At 41.4% G+C, this 13,532-nt stretch overlaps 2 protein-coding genes across 2 annotated transcripts; both read left to right on the top strand.

Moving 5' to 3' along the window:
- Positions 1 to 229: 229 nt before the first annotated feature.
- Positions 230 to 4,735, top strand: vps28 (VPS28 subunit of ESCRT-I). The gene is made up of 9 exons (XM_080532817.1): positions 230 to 336; positions 468 to 496; positions 680 to 717; positions 870 to 959; positions 1,143 to 1,248; positions 1,427 to 1,528; positions 2,508 to 2,561; positions 2,693 to 2,784; positions 3,538 to 4,735. The coding sequence occupies exons 1-9, from the start codon at positions 297 to 299 to the stop codon at positions 3,656 to 3,658; spliced, it is 672 nt and encodes a 223-aa protein (XP_080388943.1). The 5' UTR covers positions 230 to 296; the 3' UTR covers positions 3,659 to 4,735.
- Positions 4,736 to 5,090: 355 nt separating this feature from the next.
- On the top strand, positions 5,091 to 13,159 carry mapk15 (mitogen-activated protein kinase 15). The gene is made up of 15 exons (XM_080532565.1): positions 5,091 to 5,189; positions 5,444 to 5,584; positions 6,894 to 6,992; positions 7,250 to 7,279; positions 8,787 to 8,877; positions 9,633 to 9,763; positions 9,928 to 10,091; positions 10,280 to 10,419; positions 10,521 to 10,578; positions 10,708 to 10,845; positions 11,022 to 11,127; positions 11,312 to 11,678; positions 11,889 to 12,010; positions 12,485 to 12,637; positions 12,779 to 13,159. The coding sequence occupies exons 2-15, from the start codon at positions 5,516 to 5,518 to the stop codon at positions 12,968 to 12,970; spliced, it is 1,860 nt and encodes a 619-aa protein (XP_080388691.1). The 5' UTR covers positions 5,091 to 5,189; positions 5,444 to 5,515; the 3' UTR covers positions 12,971 to 13,159.
- The last annotated feature ends 373 nt before the right edge of the window (positions 13,160 to 13,532 follow it).

Raw genomic sequence — 13,532 nt, 5'->3', positions numbered from 1 at the left:
TAACTGAAGTAGCGAGTTTATCAACACAGTTAGCTTAACTAGGGGCTAGCTAGCTCATATTGTTATATCATTAACACACATTTATGCTTCTCATCGAGAGTACATTGCTAGTTAGATTTTTCCTCACGACAGTTGGACATTATACGTCTCTTGAGTTTGATTATTTTGGGTGTTGTTCGTATTTAAAAATGTTGTGCTCTTATGGCTATTATAACCCTTGATGGAGGCTAGCTCCAACAGTTTCAACAATATATTTATTCCACAGATTATCGCCTGAGACGACAGCTGCTGTCATCATGTTCCATGGAATTCCTGTCACAGGAGGGATGGGAGGAGGTTAGTAATGCTGATTTTGGATTTTAACTTTCTTTCAGAAATCTTGAGATTTGTTACGTACCCAGTTGGGATTTGTCATACAGTCATGAGAAGTACTCTTAACTGTTGTCTTTCCTGTTTCTCCATCATAGCCCCTGCCAATAAACCTGAATTGTATGAAGTAAGTGCATCTTTCTTTAGTGTTTGCATCATTGTACATTATAGTGTATTTGAGTTACCCACCTTTGGGAGAGTACTATTTATTTCACAAATGATTTATTGTATTTTCTATTATCCACCATATTGAAGAATATTTGTTAATAATAATAATAATAATAATAATATGTGTTGTCTCTGTTTTAAGGAAGTAAAGTTGTACAAAAATGCAAGAGAAAGAGAGAAGTAAGTGCTCTTTAAGTGCCCATCATGTCCCAGAACTGGACTACCAATTACAGTGCAAAAAAAATGAATAAATAACAATGTGGAGTGTTTCACAATCCATGCAAGTAGTTAAAATGTAGGCTAAAGCTTATTTTGTATATTTCTTTATGAAGGTATGACAACATGGCAGAGCTGTTTGCTGTGGTGAAGACACTGCAAGCATTGGAGAAAGCTTACATCAAAGACTGTGTAACCCCAACTGAGTGAGTTCTTTTAATCTTCTAAGTGTGTGTGTGTGTGTGTGTGTGTGTGTGTGTGTGTGTGTGTGTGTGTGTGTGTGTGTGTGTGTGTGTGTGTGTGCACCTATCTTCATCTGTCTGTCACAGAATAGGGAAAGTTGTATCCCATAGACTAGAGTATGAGATTGATTACTGCGTTCCCTTCAGGTACACAGCTGCTTGCTCCAGGCTGCTTGTCCAGTACAAAGCTGCTTTCAAACAGGTCCAGGGATCTGATGTGGGATCCATCGACGACTTCTGCAGGAAGTACAGAGTGAGTTTATGGTCATTAGTCATTCCGTATTATTCCTAAATGTAATATTTCGAATGCTATAACCCATTCAAAGTAAGAGTGGTTGGCAGTGGACACTAGTTCAATTTCTTAATATGCATGTTTATATGTCAAACGTTTATGCTGTAACAATACTCCTCTCCCCTCTGATTTCTGGCAGCTTGACTGTCCGCTAGCTATGGAGAGAATCAAGGAGGACCGACCAATCACCATCAAGGATGACAAGGGCAACCTGAATCGCTGCATTGCGGATATAGTATCTGTATGTCTGTTCAGCATACCCGTGACATGAACACGGAAAGTGATTTAATTTAGGGCTTTAGTTTGGGTTTTATGCCAGTAGAGAAGCCATTAGAGTCCCCGAGTGATTGATTTATAAAATATGTTCTGTTCCAGCACTTAAGCTAAGTCATTTACTTAATTTGACTCATGCTCTGGTCTGTCCAGAGCACTGGGTGGGGGGATGGGGATAGGTGCTATAGTAAAGTGCATCCAGTATAAAACCTGCCAAGATCCAACAGTATCACTGAGCAGAGACGAGATACTTAATATGCTGCGTGCGTAGTAGAGATGTAATACACAAATGAACTATTTTATAAGACCGGTAGAACTCTGTCTGACAGAGTTAGCCTGTACTACAGGACATCTGAAATCGCAGATGGTGACAAATGTAGACAATGTACGTGCTATTATGTCTTAAGCCAGACGGACACTGCAACTTTTATAATCGCAGACCAGCCCATGATGATATCTCATAATGCAAGATACAGTCTGGCTGTCTTATTATTTAAATAGAATTTGTAACGTTCATGATATATTTTTCTCTAGAAATATCTACAAGGTAGCTGTTTTCTCCATGGCATGGATCAAAACATAGAATTAGAATGTATTGTGTATTAGGAAGTATTCGATTTCTATCATGCACCTTGCAATTTTGTACAGTGTCCTGGATTCCCATTGGTTGAAGCAGTTATATCGCTTTGCAGAACTTCTCACACTACACAAATAGAAAGGAGCCACGACCCAAAGATTTTGATGTCAGAATTCCAATTGGACATGAGCATGTCTTCCCTTTATGTTGTTGACCAACTAGCACTTACTGCGGGTAATGGTGTGGTGTCAAGTTTCCAGCAGATGACCCGCATTTACAGCTGATATGTACATTTTGTTGTGAGAAAGTGGCTCTTGGCAAAATCCTGTCTGAAACTGTAGTGTCCTTTTTTTTCTTCTGTTATCTCCAGCTCTTTATCACTGTGATGGACAAGCTGCGACTGGAGATCCGGGCTATGGATGAGGTAGATAGATGGATACCTGAGTGTTGATGAGAGGACTTAAATAAGTGACTGTTCTTTAACTTCAAAATGTTATCATTGTTTGATTGATGGATTGATTGATCAACTGATTGATTGATTGTTTGTTTGATTAGATCCAACCAGACCTGAGAGAGCTAATGGAGACCATGAACAGAATGAGTAACATGCCACCAGACAATGAGGCTAAGGACAAAGTCAACCTCTGGTAAAGTTATATATCACACATTTTCCATCTATGCAATGCAGGGTTGATTTAATTGCAAAACTAGTAATGTAATTAACAACATAGCGTCATACTTTAAAGCAGTGTAAACGCTAATTAAACCGTTGGGTCACATTTGATATTATGATTCTCTGTACCTATAGTAGCCGGATTAGAGAGCCGGATTAGAGAGCCATCTCATTCTCAACTCACCCATCACAGTTGTACTTTGATCACCGATGAACGGCATGAATGGCCAGACATGTTAACTGTACAGTGAAAACGTAAAGACAGGGATTTATTCAAGTGTTTATTCTAGAGTAAACCCTGATCAAAGTTTAACTGTGAGTGCTTTGAGAAGGCTCTCCAACTCCATGACAAGGGCCATGGAGTCAGATAATTCAGCTTATACCGATCCAGAACATCATTCATTCATTTGGGTTGCGTAAGTGGTGTAACACACTAAGGTGCATGCCATATCATCACAGGGTCCCCGGTTCGATTCCGTCCGTCGACATATCCTGCATGTCATCCCCCACTCTCTCACACATCATTCCTGGCAATCTCTACCGTCTCTATCCCAATGAAGCAGAAATGCCCTAAATTAAATATATTTTAATATATTTACAACGTTGTATGAACATTATCATGCATAACTTGGATGCATGTTAATTTTTACTTTCTATTTATACATCTGTATTACACCACCAAACATTCATAGCATTGTCTCTTACCTTGTGTGTTCTCTCTCTGTAGGTTGACAACTCTCAGTGGCATGTCAGCCTCGGATGAGCTGGACGATTCCCAGGTGCGCCAGATGCTGTTTGACCTGGAGTCTGCCTACAACGCATTCAGCCGCTTCTTACACTCCTCTTAAACCACCCAACACCTGGGACTTTACCTTTCAAATACCATATATCATGTCCTCCCTACCTTGTCTCTTCTCTCTGTACACATCCAATGTCAGCCCTTATATTTGTGTTCTGTGTTACTTCAATGAATACTCCTCTTCCACCATCTCTGGTACAGTACCTGTCCTCACATATGTTCCCCAGCCAGACATCAGTGCTATGGCCTTGTCCAAGAGGGTACTGCTGTTTAGTGAGAAGCCTCGTTCAGATTTGAGTGACAAAATCCCTTGTGAAGGCTGGTCAGCCTGTGTTCTAAGATAGAACTGTTTACTTCTGATTTTGTAACCTCACTCTTTTATTAGTCAGTTTAGCAGAAGACAAGACACTTGAAAAGTGATCAGACAATGTGCCCCACTGTGTCTTTACAACGTTAGATTGGCCAAAGTTTCAATATGATTATCCACCCTTTCAAATCACAAATATTTTGAGATGAGATGTATTTTTAAGTAAATCTAAGAGCATCACTATGTAGAGAAATAATCTGTAAACCATCTGTAATGTTAATAGATTTTTCCATTCAGATATTTCACTCATACCGTCTCCACCCCTTAGATATAGAGCAGTGTCGTCTCTCACTACTGGTGATGAATATTAATTTAATTCCATATCCTTCAGCTGTTGGACAGGTAGCAGATTGGAGTAGCATATCCTTTAAGGTCAGATCCGATCAAGTCAGAATTGCTTTTATTACATCCAATATACAGGTACACAAGAGTGAAATAAGAGCATTTGAGTGCACAATTGATGATTATGTTGAAACATTCTGGCGAAGGATATGTGTTGCTGTTGTCTATGGTTTGTTTTCATGTTATTTGAGTACATTTTAAATTATAGTATTTCATTTAATATGCTTAATTCAACTTCTCTTTAGATATGTGGCTTTGTCCATATTAGATGGGCTATGGAAAGAGGAGGGTGTAGAATTGCCCTATCCTTTTTGGATGCTGACTAAAATGTGTTTCACCCCTCTCTTTTCATTGGGAAGAGCATATTTATTCCGATTTATCATTGTAAATAATGCAGTTTTGAATAAAAGCATGTAACACCTTTTTAGAAATAAAAATAAATAAATCTACCTCCAACTGTGTGTCAGCAGTTTTCGTATGAGTGTCTGAACCAGTTCAAAGAGAAAACTTGATACCTTCTGAAATCAGATTTGAGTGTCTTAATGCAAATGTGCACTTTGACATGTCTCTCGGCGGTTCCTTTAAGAGCGGATATGGCAGCAGTTGCGTCTCCAGGACGACGAACAATTACAAAACGAACCGAAACGCTAGTTTATTGTATCCAGCAGCCAAACACCAGTCTAGTATAACCCAACACGCAGCAAGACTTTATCAGACCTTTGTTCAGTGCTTTAGGTAATATTAGACAGCCAAATCGCTGGGATATCGTACAATGGATTTATGATTAATGATGTAGAAATGTTTCCGCTACCGTCGACACACTGATTGATACCTATCGATCGGAGTAACCAACATTTGCTCAGTTCAAGGAGTTAAGTTCAAGGAGGTTTGCTACGTGTATCAAAACACACAATTATATATATAGATATCGATATCTATATATATATTTTTTTTTTAATAGCTGTTGATTCTAAAAATGGGACTCAAACCAAATAATATGTGTATTATTTTAAGGGTGGGCATGTGAAGCTTCCATATTTACAAGAAGTTGGTGTTGCCGTCAATCCACCTGTGTTGAGAACGCGTTCATGACCAAATGTTTCTTTGCAAATATTATCGACACAGGGGACTGTGATTGTTATTGTGAACAGGAGACAATTATTGGATTCTCTATAAGTGTCCAGGCAAAGAATCGAAATGAACATTACTGAAGTGGAGGATCATATTTCCTTGAAATATGAAATAAAAAGAAGACTTGGGAAGGGGGTAAGTAGAGTTTTCCAGAATTCAGCATTTCCTGGTAAAGTCCTGGACTTTAAAAGTCTGACCAATTCATATGAAAACTAGCAGTAATGACAGCACACTTTGTTGTCAAGGTGGTGAAGCATCAAGCCTAAATGGTACACTGTAATGATTTGTTTGACACTTGACACCAGGCGAAATGATACTATTCTGCAATGAAAACTGCTCAGAAATCTGCCTGTAGTCTAGAGATAGGCCTAGTTGTAGCCTAGGCATTTGATGATTCAGATATAGGCCTACCACTTTCATTTGCACACATTGCTGCTTTTGAGTTCACTCAACTTTTAAACATAAAGAGAAATCATTTTCATTCATCAGATATTCTCTGGATTTACTTGGTCCCTGTGAATACCAATGCTTACACAAAGCTGTAAGCTGCAAGCTGTTTTTAGCAGGCTCAACTGGACAGAAGTGTTCCGTATCAGAGTCCAACGTTTTTGGCTGGTTTTCCTCAGTGAAAATGACAACAACAAAAATCACTAGGAAAGTCTCACCATGGAGTAGGGAGACCTGGTCCATCTCTGAAGTGGCCAGGTGGCAAACCAGGCACTCTATTGAGTCGTCACACAATACCATGCCTTGAGGGGAGGGAGATGACATGGGTCCTCCTACACACTTTGTCCAAAGGGAGCATGAACAAAAATATGCTGCCCATGGAAATTATGTATTTAAAACGTTTTGGCACTACAATTCATGACATTGCACAGTACAGTGCACAGTTAGTGCACTATCATCATTACAGTGTTGTTCCGTTGTAGGCCTAATTAATCATAACAATACATGTTATATGACAAATTAATCATAAAAAAAATCACTAATCTACACTAATCCAAAACTCTTATCCACTGTCTCTGACTCAGTTCGTCTTATAAATGCAAGCCTTGTTTGGTAAGCAGGAAGTCAGTAACGCCAGGTGGAGACCAGCCACAGAGGGACCAGTGTTAAGTGAACCTGATCCTGTACTCTGTGTCTCACTCAGCTCAGCACTGCACAGCCTGTCATGGGACCCATTGTCATAACCAGTCCTCTCTAGTCCACTGACTCTCAATGCATTGTGATGTTGGCCCTACTCCTGCTCCACCTCTCCCTTCAGTGTTTCTACCCTTACTCCTTTACCTTTCCATACAAGTTTTTCTTATTAGATTAGATTAGATTCAACTTATTTTAAGTTATTGCAAAGTATAAGTATCAGACAATGAAATGCAATACGGCACTTTGTTTTCTCTCCACCAATGATATGATAAAAGTGTATCTCTGTTCTCTCTGTGTCTAGGCCTATGGCATTGTATGGAAGGCTGTGGACAGACAGACAGGAGAAGTGGTGGCTGTGAAGAAGATATTTGATGCGTTTAGGAATAGGACTGATGCCCAGGTTTGTGTTTGGTTCAATGTGCTGTCTTGCACTATTCTTCAGAAAGTACAACTACAGGATGCTCTACAGTAAATAGTGAGTCCAGAGTACAAAAAGTTGATGTGCAATCTATCTCACCAGTATGCACAAATGATAGTCAGGGACTCTTTGACACTTGCCTTTTTTTTCCAATTAAAGAGAGAGTTAATGTTTGAATAGACTGTCAATGAAGATTACATTTGCCTTTCCTAACTATGCACAACGCCTTGTCTCCACAGCGGACATTTAGAGAAATTATGTTTCTTCAGGTAAGGATGATAATAATGTGTTTGTGAGGATGAAAATGCTTGAAAGGTCTGGGTCTCTGAATTCAGAATTATCTCTGAATTATTATATTTTGGGAATGGGATAGGCCTACCAACAGATAGGCTACACCTTAACTGTCCCTCCTAAGACCTCTTAATCCCCTCCACCCCCCTGTACAGTTTCTCTACAGTAAGAAAAAAAACATAATTCTTCCTTCTTCTAGCATTATGACTGCCAATGGTCCTGGCCCTGGCATAGATTACATGTTCTTGCTATGACTGATGGATAGATGATTCACTTACTTAGACAAATGTATTTGTTGTAAGTCGCTTTGGATAAAGGCGTCTGCTAAATGCCAAAAATGTCAAATGTAAATCTACTGTGTTCACAGAGTGTAGCCCAGAGGTTATATATAGCTCTACCTCTACTACCTAGTCATGTCTTTCCTTAGCATGTTTCTAATTTCGGACTCAGTAAAATAATGAATTAACTCTCATGGTCATTACTTGTATGCAATTGAATGGATTTATGTGGGCGAATTGAATGGATTTCCAAGAAAGACACATTTAAAGAATACCTGGCAATCGGTGCTTCAGGTTGTTTGAATTTAGTGCATCTTGGTCTCAGCTCCATAGCAATATTGTTATGCCTTTTTTGCTGAGGACATTGAACAAAGGTCAAGTAGGAGAAGGAGATGTTTGCATACCGAAATGTAAACAGCAGATGGCTCCTGTTCTCTCAGAATGGTGGTGGTGCTGTTTGGGCCCTGCTGAATTTTAAACTAGCATTGTATTGAAAGCAGGAGTGCAACCTGACCCGCTACAATGGTCATGGACATCCTTTTGCCGTTCAGGATTGTGTACTAAATGCCTAATTTAGCAGTTCTTGGTCAGTGTACTTGTGGTCTGAATTTATGGTTCAGGCAGAACTCTGATCAGTCCAGTTCATTCAAGCCCTTTAGCCCTTAATACACGGTCAGAGCACCAATTGCCAGGTATTCTGTTTTTGCTGCTTAGCTTGAGAGGATTTCCTGGTGCCAAGTGTACGTATGAAAATACACAGAACTGGTGATATAGGGACAAGCAAATAGTGTGGTCAGCATTTAGCCAGGGTGTCAGGGCCCTACCCTGTATGTCAGCGGTGGCTCTAATCAGCTGTTACCATCTGCCACACAAACACTGGCACCCCATCCAGAGGTTTACACAACAAAGCATCCAAACATAACCTCACACGGACAACCACTGACTGTTATGTAACGATTGCTAAGAAGATTCTCTTCATTGTATTCATAACAGTTTTAGTTTAGGAAGTTTGTGTGTGAGACCCTCTTGTCTGTGTGTGTGTGTGTGTGTGTGTGTGTGTGTGTGTGTGTGTGTGTGTGTGTGTGTGTGTGTGTGTGTGTGTGGTGTGTGGTGTGTGGTGTGTGGTGTGTGGTGTGTGGTGTGTGGTGTGTGTGTGTGTGTCCATTCTTCCACCAGTAATCTCTACTGTATGTGTTTGTCCCTGCAGGAGTTTGGAGATCATGCCAACATTGTTAAACTGCTGAATGTCATCAGAGCTCAAAATGACAAAGATATCTACCTGGTCTTTGAATATATGGGTGAGGCCTCTTTACTATGTAGATGTTGTTGTTGTTGTTGTTGTTTTTGTGAGCCTGTTGGCTTTACCTGTAGACATTGAAAATACACAAGACATTGTGAGAGGCAGGTCCCTGCACCATTTTGCATACCATAACAGGCACACATGCCTCATGTTTAGCATACTCAGTTGTGTAGCTCAAATCTGCTGTTCATTAATCTCTAAGATAATCTTGGGCTCTACTGCACAGTATTAACACACTGCACACTTTGCACACAGTAATTTTCATGATATTATTGGCCACCAACTCCTTGGGTAATTGGATGGAGCCATTATGAAATAACAACACAAAAAGAAATGTGGACTGCAAGCGGCAAGGTTATTCAGCAGCTGGCACCAGACTGGAGGGGCTCCTCTTGGTGCCTGCTGAGTCCACAGATTGGCCTCTCTGCAGTCTAATCTCTGACTGTAGGCCAGCATCACTGCACATGGTGCCCCGGGCACGTCATCACAGTCACATGTGCCACTGCCTCCTTTGTCCTCCTCCCTGGCTAATTTTGGGGGCATTGCAGGAGTGGGTGAATTGAATTGTGGTTTGTTAGTCAAACAGCTCTCACCTAATCTTGTGTTTCTAGTTTGCTGTTGGTTTATGGGATAGTCTTTTTCATGTGTCATGGTCTTGAATATGAGGTGAATGGTTTTCTAACGAGATGATTCAGCCCAATCGTCTCTGATCGTGTCTGATTAATTATTGTGTTTTTATGATGTTAATCACAGACACTGACCTGCATGCTGTAATAAAGAAAGGGAACCTGCTGAAGGACATCCATAAGCGCTATGTCATGTATCAGCTCCTTAAGGCCACCAAATACCTGCACTCAGGCAACGTCATCCACAGAGATCAGAAGGTACAGCTTATTTTTGGAATTGTCAATGGACAATTTAAGGAACATTTTAATTTTAAATTTATTTATTTTTTAAATTTAAATTTAAAATTTAAATTTAAGGACAATTTAAGGAAGATGAATATGACATGAATCTTCATGGAGCATTTTTTCCCCCTGTCCTGCAGCCCTCCAATATTTTGCTGGACACAGATTGCTTTGTCAAGCTGTGTGACTTTGGCTTGGCGAGATCGCTCTACCAGATCCAAGAGGATGCTGGGAACCCAGCGCTGACAGAATATGTGGCGACGAGGTGGTACCGAGCTCCTGAGATCCTGCTGGGCTCTGCTAGGTACCCTGTTTAAATACCTGGAAATCGGGCCTACTCTTCTCATTTAACTAAGCAAAATCTTGAGTCTTGAAATCATGTCTGACGCAACTGTTATGTAAGCTCATGTTTCTGTCTTGATGTGAAAGAACTGAAGTAACCATGCATATTGGATGTGAGTCCCTGTCAAACTCCTTTGATCTCTTCTGCAGGTACACCAAGGGTGTGGACATGTGGAGTATAGGTTGCATTCTGGGAGAGATGTTACTAGGGAAGCCTCTTTTCCCAGGAACATCCACCATTAACCAGATTGAGAAAATCATGAGTTCCGTACCACACCCCAGCCCAGAGGGTTAGTACAAACCCTATACAGTTAACACAAAATATGTAATTTTTATGGTGGGATAAAGCTATCATGGCATGCAGCTAACTGATGATGTGGTTTTGTTTTAGACATACTCTCCATTAAATCAGAATATGGTGCCTCTGTGATTCAGAGAATGTTACAGAGGTAAGTCATTCTTATAGCGGTTGTTTGGTGTACTTTAGCAGTGATGTCTGTCAGACTGCCTTAGCTTAGTGTTTCACTGTGATTCTCTCACTTTCAACCCCCCCCCTCTCTCTCTTTCTGCTTGCCCAGGCCCCAGGTGCCATTAAAGGACCTGCTGCAGCCAGCTGTGCCTCCTGATGCCCTGGATCTGGTGTGTCGCCTGCTGGTCTTTAACCCAGATAAGAGACTGACCGCAGAGCAGGCCCTCCAACACCCCTATGTGTCCAGGTATAGAGAGAGCTGTTGTTAAGTGAATTGATTGTTCTGAAGTTCACCTGAGAAGGGTACATCAATTCTGTCATCTGTTCAAACTGTTGTAATCCTTTAATGCTACCAATAGTCTGATTTAAAGTGTACGTTGTAGCATGTCATGGTCTTTGTGTTCTCTGTTCCTGTCATTGGAGATTCCATAACCCAGTTAAAGAGCCAGGTCTGGATTATGATGTGATTCTGCCTGTGGATGATGATGTACAACTGTCTGTGGTTCAGTACCGCAACAAACTGTATGAGGTGAGGGGAGTTAGCATGTTTATTTATCTCATGTTATGCATCTACAGTATGATTTGCTGAGTAGGGACTATTGTTGGCAATCATTTGGTAAGAGTGTTACAGTCTGATAGAGTGTTAAGGAGTGTTACGGCAGTATCTAAGTATTTTTCACCAATTTATTTTCTCTTTTTCTCTGCAAAAAAAGATGATTCTGGAGAAGAGGACCAGCAGAAGGATGCCACGACAGCTCCAGCTTAAGCAGAAAGAGGGGAATGGTTCTAGGGCTGGAGCTGGATCTGGTTCTGTGTGTGACAATGGGGACAATCAGGGCAGGGAAAGGTCCAATGGAAAGGACAAAGGAGGGCAGAGCCCTGCAGTGAATGGTGATGGTGAAGGGGACTGTGGGGGAGAATCACCTCATGATAAGAAAGACCAACAGATAGCTTGCATAGGTATCACCAAACACACCCCAGCACCCATGCCCACCACCCAGCCTGTTCTTGAAAAGACTAGCCCGGCAGCCAGCCCGATCATGGGGAAGACCACCTATAACCCCATCACACACGTTCCCAGTGAGTCTCTTTACACACATATGCCAACCTGTGCGCATTCCACTAAACACACACACACACACACACACACACACACACACACACACACACACACACATATGCCACTTATGCGACACTCACACATCCATACTAACTCCCCCATTCACACAACCATTTACTCATACAACACTCCCATAATCTCTATATCATCTTTTTACTTTTGTCATTCAGATGGTTTTGCTAGGAGTCTAGCTGGGCCACCTCACTATTTTCGCTCTGGTACTGCCGGCAGGAAACTGGTGCGACAGACAAGTACTGAAAATGTAACTGTATCTCCAACAGAGGGCACTGTTGTAAGTACCACAGGCCGGCATGTCCTATCATCATTTCAGATTAGATCAGATCCATACAGTGAAGATCATTCCTATAGCAACTACTGGTCCTAAATAAATCAATACATGTGGTATTTTTCAAAGTTAATGAGACAGATCATCCATTATACCGTTTGATTGCTGTGGTAGCAAACACTTTCTTGTAACTTGTAACTTTTGATCTTACATTGAAGAAGTCTACCCGTTCTACTACTTGTCAACCTGTTAACCAGCAGCCTGTCAACTACTACCAACACCCTACCTCTCACTTCTTATATTGACTGAATAATGCTTGAGTGTTAGCTGCAAAATATGAATGAAAATATTTACTATGATGATTTTTTTCCAAATCTGACCAACTGTTGCTTTGTTTACCAACCCCCTCTCTCACTTTCCTTCCTTCACTTCCCCTCTCTCTACTTTCTTCTTACTTGCTCCCTCTTCCCCCTTTATCAGTCTATGGAGCAAATTCTGCAGCGTGGTCGCTCAGCTCCGGTTTCCCGTAACCGTTCTTGCTCCCTGACCCTCACACACACACAGAACAACCCGTTGGTCCGAAGGGATGAGCCCTCTGTGTCCTCAGGGATGTGTGTCACGTCTGCACGCCTGGTGAGTGTGGATTGCCACTGTAGGCCTTGTAAATACCCTCCAATAATGTGCATCTTATCACCCTGTTTCTAACTTTTCACAGCATTTCCACCCTCATAACATTGAGAGTTCATCTTCTAACTGTCTGTTTTGGTAACATAGAACCACCGGTCCCAGTCTCAGACACGTGAGGCACGGCCCCCACCCAGGTTCAGCAAGAAGGTTTACCAGAGCAACTCCAATGTTGCAGCTGCCGGGGACCCCCGAGCTAAACTAGGCAGTTATTCTCAGGCCTACGGCACCATCAACAAGACAGAGCTAGACAACCTGCTCCGGAGTCGCCAACACCAGTAACCACAGCATGGTGGAGCTCTAATGGGGATTGGATGCATACGAAGACCCACATGAGATAATGGGGGGAAAGAAATTGCAGGGAAACTTGAGAGGAAAATTGGCCTGTCTGAGGGACAAGTATAATGAGCTCAGCAGTACAGGATAGATTCAAGTAACCATGGAGATATGAAAATCAATGGATTGAGTAACTGTGGCTATGATCGAATGTTTATTGCATTGATGTGACTTCCTGTCACTATAAAACAATTTCCTTTGTGAAATAATGACCTGGTGCGATTTGGAACCTTTCTTTCATTACAACACATATTTAAATGGATTTACAAATGCATACCTGAGGGTACACGGTATTAGTGTATATATTAATTTAACATGCCAGTAGTTGGGGGCCTTAGGGCTATATGAGGCTATGTTCGTGCAAATTTGTGCAAAAGCACCGAATTTGGCCCAGATGTAGCTCAGAGTATGCTCTAATGATTTAGCCAGGGCGCCCGAGCCAGCGACCACTGGGGTCGCCATGGCGGCCAAATCAATATGGCCGCCCTCCGAAAAAGGTTTTGGCTAT

This window comes from Nansenia antarctica, assembly GCF_963989245.1.
Source record: "Nansenia antarctica genome assembly, chromosome: 5".
Lineage (NCBI taxonomy): Eukaryota > Metazoa > Chordata > Actinopteri > Argentiniformes > Microstomatidae > Nansenia > Nansenia antarctica.
Note: the sequence above shows the minus strand (reverse complement) of the source record. Positions and strands in the feature narration are given on the sequence as shown.